The sequence below is a fragment of the Medicago truncatula genome, chromosome 1 (assembly GCF_003473485.1).
Source record: "Medicago truncatula cultivar Jemalong A17 chromosome 1, MtrunA17r5.0-ANR, whole genome shotgun sequence".
Classification (NCBI taxonomy): Eukaryota; Viridiplantae; Streptophyta; class Magnoliopsida; order Fabales; family Fabaceae; genus Medicago; species Medicago truncatula.
Window position 1 is genome coordinate 50086909 of NC_053042.1, and position 20929 is coordinate 50107837.

The 20929-nt window shown below is 32.6% G+C and overlaps 4 protein-coding genes across 5 annotated transcripts; 3 read left to right on the forward strand and 1 right to left on the reverse strand.

The window, feature by feature from the left end:
- Positions 1 to 118: 118 nt before the first annotated feature.
- On the reverse strand, positions 119 to 2809 carry LOC25485128 (transmembrane emp24 domain-containing protein p24beta3). The gene is made up of 4 exons (XM_013614286.3): positions 2401 to 2809; positions 982 to 1168; positions 684 to 791; positions 119 to 501 (listed from the first exon to the last, which is right to left on the reverse strand). Exons 1-4 carry the CDS (start codon positions 2611 to 2613, stop codon positions 368 to 370), a joined length of 642 nt encoding a protein of 213 aa, XP_013469740.1. The 5' UTR covers positions 2614 to 2809; the 3' UTR covers positions 119 to 367.
- Positions 2810 to 5317: 2508 nt separating this feature from the next.
- On the forward strand, positions 5318 to 14049 carry LOC25485131 (perakine reductase). Of its 2 annotated transcripts, none has more exons than XM_039829953.1 (7): positions 5318 to 5465; positions 11988 to 12158; positions 12436 to 12639; positions 12744 to 12916; positions 13027 to 13123; positions 13296 to 13449; positions 13777 to 14049. In XM_039829953.1, the coding sequence occupies exons 1-7, from the start codon at positions 5409 to 5411 to the stop codon at positions 13950 to 13952; spliced, it is 1032 nt and encodes a 343-aa protein (XP_039685887.1). In that variant the 5' UTR covers positions 5318 to 5408; the 3' UTR covers positions 13953 to 14049. The 2 variants fall into 2 exon arrangements, with proteins under 2 accessions (XP_039685887.1, XP_013469744.1); XM_013614290.3 differs by lacking the exon at positions 5318 to 5465 and adding an exon at positions 11499 to 11658.
- LOC25485130 (perakine reductase) lies at positions 7613 to 8932 on the forward strand. Its single transcript, XM_013614288.3, has 2 exons — positions 7613 to 7807; positions 8155 to 8932. The coding sequence occupies exons 1-2, from the start codon at positions 7657 to 7659 to the stop codon at positions 8328 to 8330; spliced, it is 327 nt and encodes a 108-aa protein (XP_013469742.1). The 5' UTR covers positions 7613 to 7656; the 3' UTR covers positions 8331 to 8932.
- A 1532-nt stretch (positions 14050 to 15581) lies between the features above and the next one.
- Positions 15582 to 16917, forward strand: LOC25485132 (uncharacterized). The gene is made up of 3 exons (XM_013614291.2): positions 15582 to 16142; positions 16186 to 16463; positions 16677 to 16917. Exons 1-3 carry the CDS (start codon positions 15582 to 15584, stop codon positions 16915 to 16917), a joined length of 1080 nt encoding a protein of 359 aa, XP_013469745.2.
- Positions 16918 to 20929: the final 4012 nt, after the last annotated feature.

Here is a 20929-nt window from a genome sequence, read left to right on the forward strand (position 1 = left end):
TATGGGAATTGAAAACCAACATCTAAAACATCTCCCCTCTTTCCCATTAAAATGTCCCTCCTCCCCTTTCCTACCCTCAACCCTCCAGTGAAATAAAACATGAAAGTACAAGGTACCATTTTGCTCAAGTAATACTGCTCCCACACGATTTAATTTTCAGTCAAAATCCACTGAATTCAGACCAAGGAATATAAAAATTCTTGTTGTATCAAAGCATAATTGATGTCAAAGACGAAAAGAGAACAACAAAATGTTCACCAAGAATAATAATTATAATGTTTCACAGAGAAACAAGTCTATAAACCCCTAACCCTTTAATTTAACTTAACTAAAAGAAGGAAAGCATAAGGTTAATGATGGAGGGGACTCAAACACGGTTGTATGCCACTGACTTGCTGAAAAGGCGTCTGATGTATATGACTTGCAGTGCACTAACAGCAGCCAACAGAAGGTACTCTCCAACAGTGTAGAAGATAACACGCTTATGTGTACTCTCGTTTGCTACAAACAACACAGCGTTGAGTTGAGTAAGTAAGAATATAAGAAGGGTACAGATAGGACCGAAATGGGGAAAAAGAAATGTGTCCATATATCATATATGTTCACAAGAATGATAACAAGACTACCACAATTGAATTTTCAAAGTAGAACAATGAAAGTTGATGGAAAAGAAGACTACTCACTGTGGCGATGCCTTGCATCTCGAGCTCTCAAGTACTTTTGTTCAGCTGTAACAGATTCCAATGCCTCTCTAAGCTCAGCAATTTTAACATTAATTGGGTCCAAATGCTCTGCAAACCATCAAAGTTTAAGCGGAAGGCCAGATAACCAAAACATAGGAAAATAAAATAGACCTCGGACCATTCATCAGAAATGTCAAGAAGTAAGTCAGGTAAATAGTAAATTTAACACTTCAACAAATGAATATGGTAATATGATAGTGTAATAAATTAAAAGAGCCTGCTTTCATGTAGAACATACCATCTTTGGCAAGGTCATGCTCAGAGGGAATATGACCAACATGGATATAGAAAGAAACAGTCTCAGGTGTTGAGTATGGGTTATGAAAACAAAATTTATACATTCCGTGTACTGGGGCCTTAAATTGAAATTTGTCTCCAGATGTCCCCTTGATATCTTGGACAACATTACCTCCAGGAGATGTTACCTGCAGATTACTGCGAAAATTAGGATATCTGAAAAGCTAAAGTTACAAAACAATATGAAAATTTGGGCATGTCATTCTGAACTGAGTCTGATTAGTAAGCAATAATAGATTCATCGAAATAATAACAAATGGCTTCAACTGTTGTTCCTATAATATAATACTAGCTAGCACACATAATTTTTCACACAAAACCTCATTCAAGCATAGGGGTAACCAATGAGACTCCCGCAGCCAATAACAATATAGTCAAGCGTCAAGGTATCTATGTCTCAAGCCGCAGTTTGCTATATACAAAAGCATAAAAGGTTGAGAATAAATCCATTTAGGTGCACAATATAAAGAGTAAGACCATTCATTTGAATATCAGCACCAGCCAAATGGGCATAAATACAAAAATACATGATGCCCTTTAAGTGTTTATCTTTTACCTCCCTATTCCTACGTTAACTATCTTCAGTCATCACTTTCTACGATTCGATTTTCAAGTTCTGATTTATATAACTCAAAAACACACTGATCCAACATGGATTGATCAATTGATTTAATCCTATTATGCACTAACAAAGATCAGTTAACATCCGAACAAAACAAGTGCTGATGTTCGTTTTGGCTAAAGTTTCAGCACTAGACAAGTTTACAATAATGTTACAGAAGGTACTGCCAAGGATTCACCAATAACCATTCATCAAATCATACAAAGTGGAATTGATATAATAAAACTTAATCACATTTAAGTGGAATTGATATAATGAAGCTTAAGGAAAATACAATCCAGCCATGTAAGAAGTGTTAAATAGACACACGAACTTCAATTCTGTATCAATAATATATAATGCAGCTTAAGAAAGATGCAATCAAATTATGAAGTGTTAAATTAACAGTTAATTTTGGTCTTTTGTTTGCTTATAGCCATAAAAAAAAAAAAAAAAACTTCCTTGGACACCTAAACTTCAATTCTATATTTCGTATCATTATATATGATATGATTCAAAGCTACGTGGATAATAATTCATCTTCATTATATGACACATCAAAATCCCTCTTAAACACCCTAAAAAAAAAAAAAAAACCATTTTTTTCCCTCACCAAAGCAAAATACAAACACCCCAATAACTTGATAAATCATAATTCAACAAATGATGAACTGGGCAAAGGTAATCGTAAGATAAAAAAAAAAAAAAAAATCAAAATTGCACGGAAAAACGGAATTCTGGAATTGAGATTCGACTTACCGTGAAATCAATGCCAGGGTGATCGGAACTCCAGAAAATATCATGGTCAACGACAACAAAATTCCCCGAAACGGTGTCCCCTTCGTAAAGCACATACTCATAGAGACATTCAACGTCTTGCACAGTTACAGATAACGATTCAATGCGATCAACGAAGATAAACACCAAACACATCAACGCCATCCACATCTTCGCGTTTCTCTTTTCCATCATTTTCCCCCCTTTCTGAATTTTAGGGTTTTTTTATTTGTGATTTTTTCTGAATTGAAAAATAGAATGAGAAAATTGAGAAGTGTTGTGTGGATCTTAAAGATTGGATTTTTGAGAAGGTTTTGATCCTTTCTCTTGTTTTTCGTTGCTGCAAAAGGAAATGCAATAAAAGGGCGTCGTTGCGGTCTTGAAAGGGTAACTTTGCGATGACTGTGATGTCGTTTATAAGAGCTTACGTGTAAAACGAAGAGAGACTACAACGTGCATCAGCCAATCAGAGAACAGGATACGTAAATTGCCTAAAAAATATAGGATATATACCTCATATTTATTTTTATTTTTTTTGAAACATACCTCATTTTTAACGTGACAACTAGGGTACCGAATGGTGGATAATTTACTCTAACCAATACACATTAGCCATATAAACACATATTCATGAACTATCTTGACCCCATCAATAAATTGCTCATATTCATTGGTTGCTGGGTAAATTACCCACCATTTTTCAAAGGTAATTTAGAAAAAACATTATTTTTTTTGAGATTTTTGAAATTAGACACAAAATAAAGAAATATTTTTTTGTTGGTAATAATGGAATAAAGAAAATAAATAATTGACTACAATAATTTTTTTGAAAGAATTAACTACCCGAAAAAATCTGTCAAACCCACCCAAAAAAAACCTACTTATCCATAAAAAAATGTTTTTAAACTTGTCATACCTCCCTCATATGGTTTTAAAAAAATGACACTAAACAATTCTTGTGCTTGTTTTCTTCAATCTCTTGTTGATGGCTTGGTCGAAGGAATGATATATTTTACATGATCATCAATTCATAATCTTAAAATGTTGTGGCTTCCCTCACATCACATGCAAATTGTGAATGGAAAGGAATGCAATTAAAATGGAGTCTGTTCTACACTCTTGATACCCACAGTAACAGGCACAGCAATAAAGTTAGTATAGCATATATTAATTCAAAAGCTAACTAGGCAATGAGATATGAGCATGCTGAAAGAGAAAAAAAAGTTTTAGTTAACTTTTAGAAGTCCCACATCGTGTATTTCATGAAAGAAATAAGTCTTTATAACCTTCTGACAAGGCTGTCAACTTGCTGAGTTGGGTAACCCCAACTTGTAACCCAACTGGGGGCATCAATCAAGGTGGAATTGTCAGGTTGGGTTGGTGGCTGCACCATGCTTGCCAATGAGACCTAGGCGAAAGCTTGAGTCTTCTGGGGTCCTAGCCTCTTCCTTGGTGCAAGTCTGTTCAACTGTCATACATGGTAGTTTTTGCTAACCTCCGCAGTTGAAGAAATATCTCTATTTTCATGATCATCAGTTAAAGAATTATTCATTGGACCATATTTACATAATCACAAGAATGATATCGAATCTTTCAAGTAGAACAATGTAAGTTGATGGAAAAGAAAACTACTTACTGTGAGCTAGGCAATTTTAATGTTTTTTTCTTCTTCTTCTGAAACAGCCAACATAGCCGTCTATAATTATTAGAATGTTAGCAGGCAGCGATCAAACCAAGACGTTATACCTCCCAATCTCTTAAGTCCCTCATGCAATACCGCCAGAATCACCTTATGACTCCCTCGACAATTTTAACATTGATTGGGTCCAAGTGCTCTTCACACCGTCAAAACTTTTAGAGAAGCACATTTAACTAAAACGTAGGACATGAAAAGAGCATTCAGATCATTCTTCACAAATGTCAAGAAGTAACTCTGGTAAATAGTAAACTTAAAACTTCAACAGATAAATGCAACAGGTAGATGATTGTGTAATAATCTACTAAAAAAAACTGCTTTCATGTAGAGGGACCATGACTATCTCATTGATATACAAACATCAAATTGCAGCTAATATCAGTTGAAAAAACTGAGTGCTGATCAAACAAATTACAATGGAACTCTGATTGAACATTAAGAAGATGACACTAAACAACTTATTATTACCTTCAACTGTTCATAAACTTCATATGCTTGTTTTTCTCATTTTCCTTAGACCAAACAATCAACTGAGGAAAATTCTCATCTACAAGTTATTTTGCACAAAAAATATTCTCATTCTCATTCTCAGGATCACATGTAAACGAATAGCGGAGTCTCTTCTGTACCTGTATGCCAATGTCACAAGTTTATACACTTTTCATGTTTTCTCACCCAGTAGCATCATATATGTGCTGGACAGTCTTGAGAGAACAATGCCATGGGAAATCAACCTTGATACTAATTGTTGAATTGTAAGGAAGAATCCAAATGGAAAAATAAAAAAACAAATTCCAGTAATAAAATTAGCATAGTATGTTAATGCAAAAGTTTATGTATTGAGCTTGCTGAAGGGGAACAAGTTTTAGTTAGCATCAATTAGTTCCACATCGCCTAGTTTATGACACAAACAACACTTTATATACCTCTTACACAGGTGGCAGTTCGCTGAGTTGGGTAATACCAACCTGTAACCCAAGTGGGGGCATTAATGTGGTGGAACATGGTTCAGGAAACACTCGGTTGGGCTTGAAACTGCAATTTGTGGCCTGCCCACTCCAAGTTGGGAGTTGATTAATGGGGCCTGAGCGAAAGGCTGGCTTAACAGAGCAGCGACTACCCTCATAATTATTTGTATGAGATGCAAATTGCAATAATTTGATTAAGGAAACATTATAATCATGTGGACATTTCAACAACCCTTTGGCTTTGGCATAGTTTTTATTCTAACACATGCGTTTTTGTGTTTCAACTTTGCATCTTAGGCAAAGAAAGGCAATAATTGTGTTGAAGAATGGATAAGACTGAGATGCAAGTCCCAAGAGTTAAACTAGGTAGCCATGGTTTAGAGGTAACCTTTCATTACCCCAAGTGACAACTTTCATTCTCCTTATTAGCATCCACTTGATCATTAAGATTTGTTTTTCACAATTGAATGAGTAGTCCAACATTAAGACGAAGAAAACATAAAAGTACTAGGTGATTAGAAACCAGTTCATGGTAGAAATTTGTTCTTTCTCAGAGACTAATAACTTCAACATTAAGAGGAAAGTGACATTAAACCATTTGTTTTAGTCCCTTCAATTGTCATCATATGCTTGACTGAATAAAGGAAGGATCTCTATTTTATTTTCACCATCATCGACTCGATGAGATATTTAGCAAAATAGTAATTTGATATGATTCTAATGCTTACATCACATGTAAATTGTGAAGATACAATTTAAAATGAATACTCAAATTTCTTCTGTTTCTGAATTTGCAATCAATATGCTTACATCACTCCTAATGCTTTCTTTGAAGTTTTTACTTATTTAACATCATGTAACTCCTATTATCTTTCATGGTATGCCGTAGATCCATTTTAGTCACACATAAAAACAACCATGCATTTGTGAAATCTCACCCCTTCTACTTGGAAATGTTGATCTTCGTATGAGTAACTTGCAGGTCGAGAATAGTTGTTGTTGCCTTGCTATCGTGAGTGGTTATCCCTCACCGAGTCTTTAGGTGCTCTGATACGTAACGGGAGGAGATCTTTTGTGGCTATTTCTTATTCTTTTACGTATTTGTTTTATGAGTTTGAAATGATTAAGTTGTTTAGCTGATTTATGAGATGTTTTGATGAGGTCTGCGTGCCAAAACTTATTGTTGCGAATTCGATGAAAAATCACACCAATAACAACTTGATGTTTGGAGCAAGAGATAATCAAGCAACCAAAACAAAGCGTATGGAACAATTAAATACAAGCCAAAAGTAGAAAACAACGGCGAGAAGAACACAAAAGAAGAGAAGAACACAAAAGAATTTGTTGACCCAGTTCGGTCCAAATTGACCTAGTCTGGGGGGGAGAGAGCAGCCCTCCGATCCACTATATGATGAGTATCGTTACAAAGAGAAATCAATGGGTTACAAGAATAAGTCTCCCGCCTAATTCTACCCAAAGTCCCATCCTCTTCCCGTAACCAAGAGACTCAATCCTAATAGTGTTTCCCAAGGTGAATCAACCCACAAACCCTAGTGTTTGTTCCGAAGAGACAAACTCTATACAAACCCTACTTTTGTTGTTGCCTTTCTAAACCCTTGTTTCAGCCCCCATCTCTCTCTCTCTCTCTCTCTCTCTCTCAAAGTTTAGCCTGATACAAGGTCTATATTTATAGTAAAAGTATAACTCATAAATTTGGAACAAATACCACAGTGAAGATACGTTTTTTTTTTCTCCTTCAGTGAAAGAATATTTGCATCAAAAATATAATATTCCCTTTCAAAATATATTTGCATCAAATCGTTCTTCATACGATACAAAAAATATCATAGGCTAAAGTGCACTTTTCGCCCCCTATGTTTCATAATGTTGCGATTTTGGCCCCCTATTAAAAAAAATAGCAATTTTGGCCCCTTTCATCCCAAAATTGCTCGGAAGATGCCACGTGTCCCAGAAAAGGGGTCATAATCGCAACTTTTTGTAAAGATAAGGGGTCAAAAAACATATTTCCCTTATGTTAGGGGGTCAAAAGAGCATATTTCCCTAAACATAGGGGGTCACTTTTGCCATTTTTTTTAATAGGGGGCCAAAATCGCAACATTTTGAAACTTAAGGGGCGAAAAGTGGACTTTAGCCAAAATATATTTATTGTCCATAAATATATTTTCAGCACAAAATATATTTGAAACAAATCTTTTATATTTTTAGCAACAATATTCTCCATCCATCAAATTTTGAGTCATACTACAACACTTATTTATGTTGATGAAATTAATCCGCTGCAATGTTTTGGAATTGATTTATGTTGAAGGATAATTAGTTAATTATCTCATTAATGATTTTATGAAGTGTAGCATTCCGTTTATGTGTTGAATACTCTGATATGTTTAAAATTTTTAAGTTGGAAAAACGGGATGTTACAAAGGACATTATCAAATTAATTATTTCACTAAATAGTAAACAAGATAATGAATATTTATTAATTCTAAAATTGGTTACATAATTGATTGGATCTTCTGCATCTCCAACAATTCCTTCCTTTTTCTGTAACAGAATATGCATCCCAGGTTCACTGGAGTAAATCTGGAAAAGAACAAGATAATCTATGAAAGAATCAATGTATTGGCTTCAAAGCATGCATGCACTCCTTCTCAATTAGCATTAGCATGGCTTCTGCATCAGGGAAATGACATAATCCCTATCCCCGGTACTGTCTTGATAATATTTAGAAAGAATACTTGTGTGTTTATGTGATGATTTTTTTAGCTTTTTTATTAAATGCTTCACATATTCTAGCATTTATTTTCTTCATTTTACTTAAACTATCTTAAAGAATACCACTTACTGGATAAAGAAAGAAATAACATGATGTCATTAAAACCCTTATCTGTTGTTGGCATAACGTGCCTTTTATCCTTGATACTGATAGTTACTGTCAAAAAAATCATCGGTAATGATTGTACCTAAAATCTTGACCATAAAATCATTGATATTGCAAGCATGAGAACAAATTGATTTTATTGACCAAGTGCTTATATTTGTTTGATTCCACAGGGACTACTAAAGTGAAGAACTTTGAAAACAACATTGGATCTCTGATTGTAAAGCTTACAGAAGAAGATTTGAAGGAAATTTCTGATGCTGTTCCTGTTGCGGAAATCGCTGGGAATCTAGAAAATCACAGTTTGTCGCAATATAGTTGGAAGTTTGCAACTACACCGCCAAAGTAAATTGCATAGAGAGAACTGTGCAACCCTGCAATAAATAAGTGTTTTGTTAGATCTCTTGTAAGAAATGTGTATAAGAGGAAAGGGCACAGTTAAGGGTGGTGTTAGGGGCTGCATATGACTGTTTCTGTGTTAATTTATTATTGAATATAAATAGTAATTATGGAAGCTATTAAGATCAGGCAGTTAGGGTGTGCAATAAATAGGACAATTGCATGTTGTGGCAATTATAATGTGTGATCTGTGTCCTAATGTTATTATGTATTAATTCAGTTTGTAACAATAAAGACCAGAAATTATCCTAAATTTACTCTGTATTGAATTGGTACCTATCAACTGGTCGGAGCAATCAAGATCTTGGTTGTTTTGATGGGTTTGATAAGAGGGGACATGAAAGCACGGAGAGAACTATTTGAACATGGATTCGAAGGGATGTTATCCATGAGAGAAAAGGTGGAGAAAAGTTTGGAGCAAGACAAAATTGAACGTGCAGACAGTTTGCTTTAGACAGGACAATTCGTAGAACGTAGGGATGCACCCCGACAACAAAGACATCTATGTCAACCATGGGAATCCACATCAGCGAGAAGACACATATTTCACAGATATACTATATCGTTTATAAACTTAGACATGCTTAAAGTTGCATTTTAAATTTCATCAATAGATACTTTGTAAAATCTATAGCTTTTTTTACTAACGGTAATGTTGAAGGACTTTGCCTATATGGATCACTTCAGAGGTTAGGCCAGGAGTATGATGCTAGTGTATACTTTTCTGGCTTGCTGCATTAAATGTTTCAATTGAACCTGACTATCTATGATACACTGCTATTTTTTGGTTTCCCAGTCAAGATGCTGCTACACATTTCTTAGGTCCATCAACAAATAAATATGGTGATATGAGCTTTTGCAAGGCCATGCTCAAAGGGGAATATAACCATGACTATCTCATCCCATTTATATACAAATATCACACTGCAGCTACTATCGGTTTAAAAAGCTCGAGCGTTGATCGAACAAATTACAATGGAATTGTTAACATTAAGAAGATACACTAAACTACTTATTAGTACCTTCAACTGTCATAATATGCTTGTTTTTCTTATTTTTCCTCGACAAAGCAATCAACTGAAAAATACTCATCAACTCAAACTGTTGTTTTACACAGAAAATTGTCATGATCACATGTAAATTGTGAAATATACAATTTAAATGAGATGGAAATTATTATAATTTTTTTGATAAGTTGTATGAGATGCAAACTATTAGTAATTCACTAATTTGATTAAATAATTTTTTTTTTTTTCAAACATCAGTTTCATAAATGAATAAATAACTCTTTAGACGTGGCCAGTGGCGGAGCCAGAGATTTAAAGTAGCAGGGGCAATATTTACATATAAATTTCTAAAATAAAAATGAAATAAAATAAGTGTTACAAAAATATATTGACAAGAACATTTTCTTTTAGAAAGAAAGAAGTATTATAATTGTTATTATTATTTCAAATAATAAATAAATTATATATAGGTATATAATATTGGGGGCTGCTAATTTACACCCACCTAAATACACTAACATGTAAATTACACACACTTATATTTTACTAAAACACCTTTTTGTTTCTATTCTAATTAAATTTAAATAGAAGGGCAATTTCTTAACTATCTTAAGTAAGATCCTTAAAAAACGAAACAAAAAAACAATGACATGTCTAAGGTATAAAACATGTAATAGAGACAAACTTTTAAGGAAACAATATTTAGAATGAGATGAAAGTGATAGTGTAAATTAGTAAGGTGGTTGTAAACAATTTGATAAAATTTATAAAAATGAGTGTATATAATCAAGGGATAGGACTTGTGTACCATAATGGTATATACCATTGCCCAATTAGAATGTGTCATGTGACACACCCTTTAAAAATATATATCAAATAAAGCATCTATAAAGGTGACGCACTCTAATTGGCCAATTGTATATACCATTGGTACCTTAATGGTACACAAGTGGTATCCGAGATATCCATAATCAAGTGGGTGTAGGTTGCTAACTTACACCTTAGTATTTTTAGGTGGGTGTAGCTTGCTAATTTACACCTTAGTGATTTAGGTGGGTGTAAATTAGCAGCACCTAGAAGTAATGTTACCGAAAAATGAAGCTAAAAAAAAGAAACAACACATAGAGAAGAGGTGCATGTATTATTTATAATATGCAATCTAGTTATCATACTATATCATCATATTTATAATACTATGTATATATGTATGTGCTGGTGCTGGAAATCTATGATGTAGTATTATATAGGATGGATATGAAAATTTCAAAATTAGTGGGGGCACTTGCTTGCACAAGAGCCAACATGGCTCCGCCCCTGGACGTGGCAATTAGCATGTGGGTCAATAGTCGTTATAATTCTTCAATGTGTGAGGCGCAGTCATTATAGTCTTTGAATCTATCTAAATTGCAAATGCGTCCCCATTCTCTATAATTTGTTTGTAATTTTATAGATTAAATTGACTAACGGAAAATAAATTTGAGGATCAAAATAATTTAAAAAAAGAACATTCGAGAAACAAAATGACTTACGACATTAATTCATCCAGAGACTATACTGATAGGGTATCATACATTCACGAATTAAAATGACATTTTACTCTTAAGATGTACTCCATCCGTCCCAAATTGTATGACGTTTTGGCCATTTCACACATATTAAGAAATATAATTAATATTGTGTGGGGAAGAGAAATTATGAGTTGTTTTACAAAATTATCCTTAATAAATGGTATGGAAAAGATAAATGAAAATAATTGAAAGAAGAGAGAGTAATCAATAGTTAAGGATATAATAGGAAAAATAACATTAATATTTCATTGGTATTATAAAACGACATATAATTTGGGACAATTTTTTTTTCCAAAGCGACGTACAATTTGGAACGGAGGGAGTATCTTTTATTTTGGTATTTATATCATTATAACATCATTGCAGGTTTGGAGTCAAAAAAAATTCTTACCTTAACATGTTTCAGATTAAATTTAAAGTGAGATACATTTTATTTTGCTGATATTAACATTAAAGGCAGATTTACTTTATTAAAGACAGATATTATGTACTTATTTTATATTTTGGAAGCAAAAGTTTATGGGGAGTTGGTACTGGTAGTAGTGCTGACTGAGTGGACACACTTCAACAACCCTTTGGCTTAGTTTTATTTCTTCTAATATGTGCTTTTATATTTCAATTTGCATCTTAAGCAAGGCAATAACAGAGTTGAAGAATGGAGATACAAGTCCCAAGAGTCAAACTGGGTACCCAAGGTTTAGAGGTAAATTTTCATCCTCCTTATTGACAACCACTTAACATTTGTTTTTCACAGTTGAATGATTAGTTCAACATTAAGAGGTAGAAATCATTAAACTACTAGGTAATTAGTAACCAGTTCATAGTGGAAATTTGTTCTTTCAAGATTGATATGTAAAGCTATATGGTTCCCCATTCTAATTTAGATGAAACTTATGGATAAAGAGTCCTTCAGATATATATTCATAATAGTGCTTTGTTCTCCAAATTTTGTTTCCATTCCTAATGATTGCAATGATGTTTTTACTTATTTACCATCATGCATCTCCTGTTTTTTCATTTTGTGGAATGCAGGTGTCTAGGTTGGGATTTGGATGTGGAGGATTATCTGGAATTTATAATGCTCCTCTCTCACATGAAGATGGATGTTCAATCATTAAGGAAGTATTCAATAGGGGAGTTACCTTTTTTGATACATCAGATCTCTATGGACACAAACATGATAATGAAATCATGGTTGGTAAGGTAACATATTATCCAATAAACTGATAAATCTTTAAGTTTGTAAGTCTGAGTGTTGAAAATACATAAGCATCTGTATGGTTTACAAATTGTAATAATTTGATTAAACACTCATGCATTCAAAATTGATTCAAAAATAAATAATTATTTATATGTGACAAATGGAATGTAACTTATATGTCTTACTGATATCTTTATAACATGGTATAAATATAGGTTTTGTTTACACTAATTTTTGTGGAAAAACAAATTTATGGATGAATCTTTTCTTCTGTCATAGGCATTAAAAGAACTTCCCCGCGAAAAAGTACAATTGGCTACGAAGTTTGGCGTTACTTTATCTGATGAGATGGTTTTGGGGGTAAAAGGTACCCCTGAATATGTGAGGGAGTGCTGTGAAGCTAGTCTGAAGCGGCTTGATGTCAAGTATATTGATTTATACTATCAACACAGAGTTGACACTTCAATTCCAATTGAAGACACCGTAAGCTTTGAATATTTTTCCTCTATTGATTTATGCATGCAAATCATTTCCATCACGTAAACTCTAGGTGATTAAGTGCTTTAACATTGACCTCTTTATGGAAGATGGAGGAACTCAAACAACTTGTAAATGAAGGAAAGATAAAATATATCGGGTTGTCAGAGGCTAATGCTGATACTATAAAGAGAGCACATGCAGTTCATCCTATTACTGCTTTGGAAATGGAGTATTCCTTATGGTCCCGTGACATTGAAGAAGAAATAATTCCACTCTGCAGGTATATTAGTTGAAATGTTTTCTGCTCATATAGCACTAGTTACAATGATACTCAAGTACGTATATCATAAATTGTTTTTATCGTTACTAAGAAGCTTTGTGTACTTGCAGAGAGCTTGGCATTGGAATTGTAGCATACAGCCCCCTTGGTCGCGGCTTTTTTGCAGGAAAGTCAGTGGTAGAGGCTTTGTCTAGTCAGAGCTTGCTGGTACGCAGCTAGTTATGATAATGCAGTTTTATATATGTTTGCATAAATTTGGAGAATATCTTATTATAATGGTCAAAATAACATCGATGAGGAAAAATGTCATAAATATCACTGAATTAGTTCCATTCCTGACGCGATTTTCTTTTGAATATTTTTCTTATTTCTGTAACAGGCTATGCATCCAAGGTTCACAGGAGAAAATTTGGAAAAGAACAAGCTTTTTTATGAACGAATCAATGACTTGGCTTCAAAGCATGCATGCACTCCTTCTCAATTAGCATTAGCTTGGCTTCTGCATCAGGGAAATGACATAATCCCTATCCCTGGTACTGTATTTTATATTTCAGAAGAATATGATGATTTTTTTAGCTTTCTTTCAGAAGAATATATTTAGGCAATCTATTTTCGGATTTTACTTGGCCATCTTAAAATTTACTAATCGATAAAGGAAAAAAAAGCATGATGATATTAAAACCCTTTTATTAGTACCTACTTTCACATATCCATCATCTAACTTTGTTTGGCATAATGTGCATTTATTCATTGACAGTACCTAAAAACTTGACCATATACTGTGTAGATACCGTAAGCATGAGAATAAATCGATTCTATTGACCAAGTGCTTTATGATATATATTTGTTTGATACCATAGGGACTACTAAACTGAAGAACTTTGAAAACAACATTGGATCTCTGAATGTGAAGCTTACACAAGAAAATTTGAAGGAAATTTCTGATGCAGTTCCCGTTGAGGAAATTGCTGGGGAGCGAGAATATGATAGTATATCACAATATCTTTGGAAGTTTGCAACTACGCCGCCAAAGTAATTGCATAGATAGAACTGTGCAACTGTAATGAATTGAGTGTTGTGTTTGTATTTCACTATGATGTTTACCTCAATGAAATAACTTCTCTACAAGATAATGACAATATGTTACATGGGAGAATTGTTATTTCAAGCCTATCTTCTTGGATTTTCATTAGTAAACGACAAAGCAGTTATGAATTACGGCCTTTTATTTGAAAATGATACTGTCACCATCATTTTACTGGCAAAATAATCAATTATTATTTGCATTTATTTCTCAACTTAGGCGCTTAATAAAAAATTAGCGATGTAAATTAATTGAAAAGCTTAGGCATTGAGAATTAAGCATGCTGAAATGGGAATATGATGGAAATTGGACTAATACTTATTGAGCACCCTCAAAATTTGCATTAAGAGTGTAAAATATGCCACTCACATTTCTCATTTTCGAACATAGAAATCTGCCATTCACTTCACTGTTACTTTTTGGGTTAATATGTTTGATTCCTGTCATTTGGGCGAGTTTCGGTTTATCCTGTAAAAAAAAAAAACAAGTTTAGATTCCAATTTTCTAATATAAAGATTCTTTCGTTGTAGACCATGAGGCCATCTGACTAAACGAAAAAACTGACATGGTACGCTGACTGTGCAATTTTGATGACGTGGCATATGATTACTTGGCATTATAATTCTTTTTCAATTATTTTTTTATTAATTAAAAATTATTTTAAAAATCAAGAAATTTTAAAAATAATTTTTTTAAAAAATAAAACATTCAAGCACTACGACCTTCAGGAAAATAAAAAATGTATAATTAGAAAAAAAAATTCAGAAAAAATATTTTTATTATAGCAAAAATTATTTAAGAGTATTATTGGAATAACGAAATATCCAACACAAAATCTCCTATTTTCTTTATATAGATTAAAAATAATATCGTTCCTATTGTAGTGGATTATTATAATGAGATTTATCTATTTTTTAAATTCATAATTTAAATAGTTATAAAAATGATAAAATAGTAAATAAAATACTTGAAGGGTAAAATTAGAAATTGAAAAAGCAAGCCAAACTCATGATTTTCTTTATATACAGTATATATATATTTTTTTTAAGGATTTATGGTATAGATTATTATTGCTATGAACGAAAATTATATTATACTTGAATAATTGAACTTTTAGAATTTTTTTTTTTTATAATAATAATATTTGCAAGATTAACCTCTAAATAAATAAAAAACATAAAACAAAATCTAATTCAATTACACAATGGTTCCAATGAAAAAATAAGATACAACCGCAAAAAATAAAATTTAATATATATTAGAATAACTCCATACTTGGAATATTACCATCCTTACAAAAAAAGTTACATATTAAAATTATCTTAGAAAGATCACAAATAAAAATATAAAAGTCAAAAAATAAAAATATTATCTTAAAAAGTTAGTCAAATAAGTGTCAAAAAATTATTATTTTCAAAAGTTTAGTCAACTTTTTTTCTAGATAAAAATAAGAGTCAAAACAGAAAAACATTATTTTAAAAATGCAATAACTTTATAAATAATCTCCTGGACCATCTAACGAACATCATAATCACTATGCATAACAATTTTTAGGATCATCATCCTCACCATTATCTAACAATGTCTTCCATTTTTCCATCCATTCTTCTGAATCCACTCCCTAGTTTCAACATGACTGTGACCAAAGAACAATTCAACTTATTTTACAATGTTGACAGGCAACTCTTCACTCGTTTGGTGGTGGGGCTTGGCCGTGAGGCTTTTCAATCGATAAATGTAATGGCTTTCTTGATGTGGATTGAGTGGATAAGTAAAGATGGTAATTTAGTAGCAAATATTCTTTCACATTGGTCGGACATAATGCTAAACAACCTTGCTGATGAGGTTGTTGTCATCCTTAATTTCCTAGAGAGTTCTCATTGCCCTAACGTTTATGTACACGAATCAAATTTGCCATTGATTCAACACATCTTGCGTAGAAATGTGACACTCAAGTTTTTCCATGAAAAACGCCTCGAAGTGATCAATGACATCACCAAGTTCATCAATGATGTATGTGTTAGAGCTTTTACGGATATCATTGAACAACTGAATTATCACAGGGCTATGAAGGAGCAAGAGTTATATCTTGCAAATATTCATGGAGCTGGTGTTATTCCTACTCACTTGCATCCAGAAGAGGTATACTTTGCTACTAATTTTATCCCAATTATTTTACAACAAGTTTGGTGTGCCCCAAGTTAATGAATTAGGAAGTTCTTTTAATAATGCTCATGAAAATTATGATGTTTCACTTCTAATTAAACTAGATATAAGTGAAATTTTGAACAATTTAAATTTGAATGATATTTTTGGTGTTGATACTCGTATTGTTGCTCACGTTGGTAATGATGGTGAAAAGAGGAGGGAGACCAGACAGCTAGTTGATGATAGAACCATCTTTATGACATTTTCCAAAGATTGTCCGGTTTATGAGAATGAACTTAGGGAATTTTTTACGAGGTACCATTTTAGATTTATTTATTTATGTCCATATTCATGTACATATATCAAATTTCTTAATTATATAAAATTTTAATTATTTAATTAATAATCATTATCACATCTTACGAAAGTTGACTCTATGTGTTTCATGTTTGTATTTTTGTTCTAATTCATTATTGCGTGAATTTTTTCCTAATTTTCTTTACTTGTTTTTTTTTCCTATCGAAACAGGAAATTTGGAAATATCATTGACAATCTAATCATGCAAGAAGCGAATTCACCGGAGCAATCAATGTATGCTCGTCTTGTAGTTCGTCGTGAGGCTGTAGATATGGTTGATCGTTTCCTTGACGATAATCCAAGAATGAAATTCTCCATTAATGGAAAAAGTGTTTGGGTTAGAAAATACATTCGCAAGCTACCACTTGCGCAACCACTTCAACCTGCTGCGCCATCTCGGAACTTTCCTTGAAGTTGTTTTCTTATAATTTGGTTTTGTTACTTTAATGATTGAGATGCGATAGTATGGTTTTGCCATCAATCTTGATCAATATTTAATAAAGTTTATGCTTTTGAACACCTATTTGTTTCAAGGTTGATGAACTTTCATGTCATCAAAATTGATTAATGTTTGTATGTTGATGGATTTCAATAATTATTGTTAGTTTGTTACCTTTATTTTTTTGATTATTGGTGATCTTTTACTACTTATTTATTATACTCTTGATTAGCATATATATTCAAAGTTCACTTTGAGAATATAGGTGTAAGATTTTGGATTCAATGACATCTAGGTGGAGATTTTGGATCATTTATGTTTACGCCTTTTCTGGTAAAATCTCTCGGTTCCAAATGAATGGGAACTTTATTGACGGAATTATTATTTATATGGTGAATTCTCAAGAGTGGTTTTAAAGACATTTTTAATGGACAGGTTGAACAATCTCTTATTAGAGGTAACTTATTTTTATCTATTTAAGAGCTTATTTTCATAAGCAAAGGAGTACAAAGACTAATCCAACCTATAATACAAAAATGGATCGATTATTTGCATTCATACTACTCCTTTAAATATTGTTGAACCATTTCCAAGAAGTGTTCTTAATTTGCTCTACCAACATTGTGATATCTGGCATTGCTGTTCTAAAAACACATTGTTTTGAAGCTCCAAATGCTCCAAAGGCTAGTAGATCATACAATGTCTCATTTACATTGCATACAATTATTCATTTACAAATAAGGCATCAAAAGGACATTTAACTAAGTGTTAAATATGTATTTGGTCCCTATAAAATTTTAGATTTTTGTTAAATATCCGAACAAAAAAAAAACCGCAATTTTTAGTCTTATGTAAAATTTTCCGTTAGCATTTTTGTCCCTGTAAAATTTTAGGAAAATATTACTGGAACTAAAATGTGTGATTTTATTTTGTATGAAGTAAAAATAAAATTTTATATATTTATAAAGACGAAAAACATATTTAACCCTTTAATTAATTATGAAAAAACATTACTCCTAAAAATATATGGTATGGTATAGTTAGAAAGTGTCCTTACCTCAACTAGTTTTTCTTAAAGAAGTACTTTTAGTTCCTCTTAGATGTCTCGAACTTTAAATCAACAATTAACTAAGTTAAAACAAAGTCCCTTAAATCCTAACACTAAACATGTCTTTTTTCGTCCTACGAGTTCATAACCAAACAAACCCTAAGTCCCACATCGGTTAATATATGACATAAATTGCTCTTTATAAACCTATGTCAAAGAACTCTGTTTGCCGAGTTGGATAACTCCAACTTATGACTCAAGTTGGGGCAATAAATTGGTGGAACAAGACATTATGTTAATTAGTTTGTGCTTGCCTTATCGCTCCAATTTGAGAGTTGACACTGACTTAACAGAGCAGAACAAAGATAGTCACAGTTACTCCCTCCGGTTCTTATTATAAGAATTTTTTCTTTTAAAATTTCATCCTATTTATAAGAAAACGTCACAACTTTTAAGGTGTAATTATTACTTAAAAAACTTTTTTATCCCTCATTTATAGTTCTCTTTTTAATGTTAGTGAATGTATATAATGTTTCACAATTTTTATGTGGGTATATTTGTAAAAATATTCAAAAAAATTATATTAATTTATGATTGTATTGGTTTTTGATGTTTTTTTGGTTTTGTTTCCTATAAAAATGACCGGATGATTGTACCAAAAAAAAAAAAGGACCGGATGAAGTATATATAGAGCTGTCAATTGGGCCGGTTCGTTCCAGTCTGCATTGGCTCGATGGGCCAGTTCATAAAATAGGCGAGAGAGGGTCGGTCCACTTGATTTGTGGGCTACCAAAATTGAGTCCTACCCAATTAGTAGTGGGCTACATGGCGTGATGGGCTAGCCCGACCTGCATATCAAAATGTATTATTTTATTTATTTATTTATTTATAAAAAAAAGGTATACAATGAATAATACACTTACATGTCACATTTTTTTTTAATTAAAACATAACACATAAATTATTATCCATCAAATTAATCAATGTGTTCGTAAACTTAGTGAAATGATATATAAAACATCTATTAAATAAACATTTATAAGGGATAAATAGCACAAAAACATCAATGTAAAAGTAGAGAGTGTTCTCTCTCAAAAAAAAAGAAGTAGAGTGTTTATCATAGTCTTACATAATAAAATAATTCAATCTTATTTTTGTGATGTAAACTGATACTCTCTTTGCTGGTTTTTTTTGGCACTTTTTTTTGCTAAAATGTCTAGATTTTCAGTAATAAATTCCATTTTAGTTTCTTAAAAAAAAAAAAAAATCAATCTTATATAATAAGGCTATTTATTTTTTTAGTATTCTTAAAGGGTTGATCCGTGAGCCCAGTGACCCAGCCCAGGTCGATCCATATAAAATATAGACTTGATGGACTGGCCCAAAAAAGAAGATCGTTTTTTCCATATGTTTTTTACGGCTCAACCCACATAAAAATAGAGGACCAATGGAGAGTCCTGATGGATCTAACCCATTTTGACAGCTCTAAGTGTATATATATCACACATAAGAAAAGAAAAAGACTCATTGTTGACGTTGTCTTAAAAAAAAAAAAAAAACCTAAAACCCTAGACGCGAATAGAGAGGGACAGATCTTGGAAGGCCTACGGTTGCGTGGACGGCGGTGAGTTTCTTGCAGCTCCCTTTCTCGAAGCCTCTGTCTCTTCTTTAGTTATTATCATGAACTCTCTTTCATTATTGTTAGGTTATTCATCTCTCGTTATCGTATGATACAAATCGATTTGCTTATTATTGTATAATTATTATTTCTATGCAGTGATTGAAGCTTAATTATTAATAATGGATGTATATATAAGAGGCAAGATGTTAAACAATTGCAATTGCATTTACTGTTACTATGATCCAAAAGCTAACTCACATGATCATGCCAACAAAAAGAATAAGAACCAAAACTCAAATTGCAAAGCCATCTCAAATATGTTGCTTCCTGAAGACTTGATGCTTTATTTATTTACTTTGGTTCCTCTTAGCTGCCTGCTTAACTCTGCAAGGTTTGTTTGCATATCTTGGGCTACTGTTATTCACAGCTCCCGTTTTGTTGAAGCTTATGAACAAAGTTGTCCACGTTCTAAACTTGGTCTGTATGTTGAAAATCTCGTGAAACAAGGACGTTCTTATTTCTTGGAATTTAATGATGATGTGAACGGCCAATTTGAAAGGTTTGATTTTGGAATACCTGAAAATCTGGGATATATAATTAGTACTTGTGATGGCTTATTGTTTCTTTCGAGTAATTGTGGACAATTTTTCGTGGTAAACCCCATCCTCAAGTGCTGCCTTAAAATCCCCCCTACTCCTATTTCTCAACAACTTTTAGTAGTTGGCTCTCGATGTACTATAGCACGTGTTCCCCACACTGCAAAATTCAAGTTGTTCCTTTTGGATGTCCTTGAGATTTCGGGTAATTTTTGGTATGTTTTCTATGTGTTAAGAATTGGAATAGATAATTCATGGAAAGAGATAGCTAGAAAAGAAGCTCCTCGTGATTGGTTTTTTACATGGCAACCACTTTATAGTGGAGGCAATGATCTTTACTGGATAACAATTGATGATATAATTGTAATGGATGTTGATAGAGAAATTATTGTAGAAGAATATCCACTTCCCAATGTGCCAATGCCCGGTGATCGAGTTCCAATATTTTTATCGATGGGAGATCATCTTTCTTGCATTGCATATAAAGATGAAATTTATGAAGCATATCAAATCTACATTTTGGATTTTGATTCGGGGGAATGGTCTCTTTATCATGAGATGGGACATTTTGATTATGTGGCTGCCTGTGGTCATGAGCTTAATAATTTGTCTTCGGTGGTATTTCGTTTTTGGGTCAACGATCAAATCATCTTCCGAGTAACTAGTCCTCGATTGAATATGTTGCTAGACAAGGTCACACATTTTGGTTACAATGTCAAG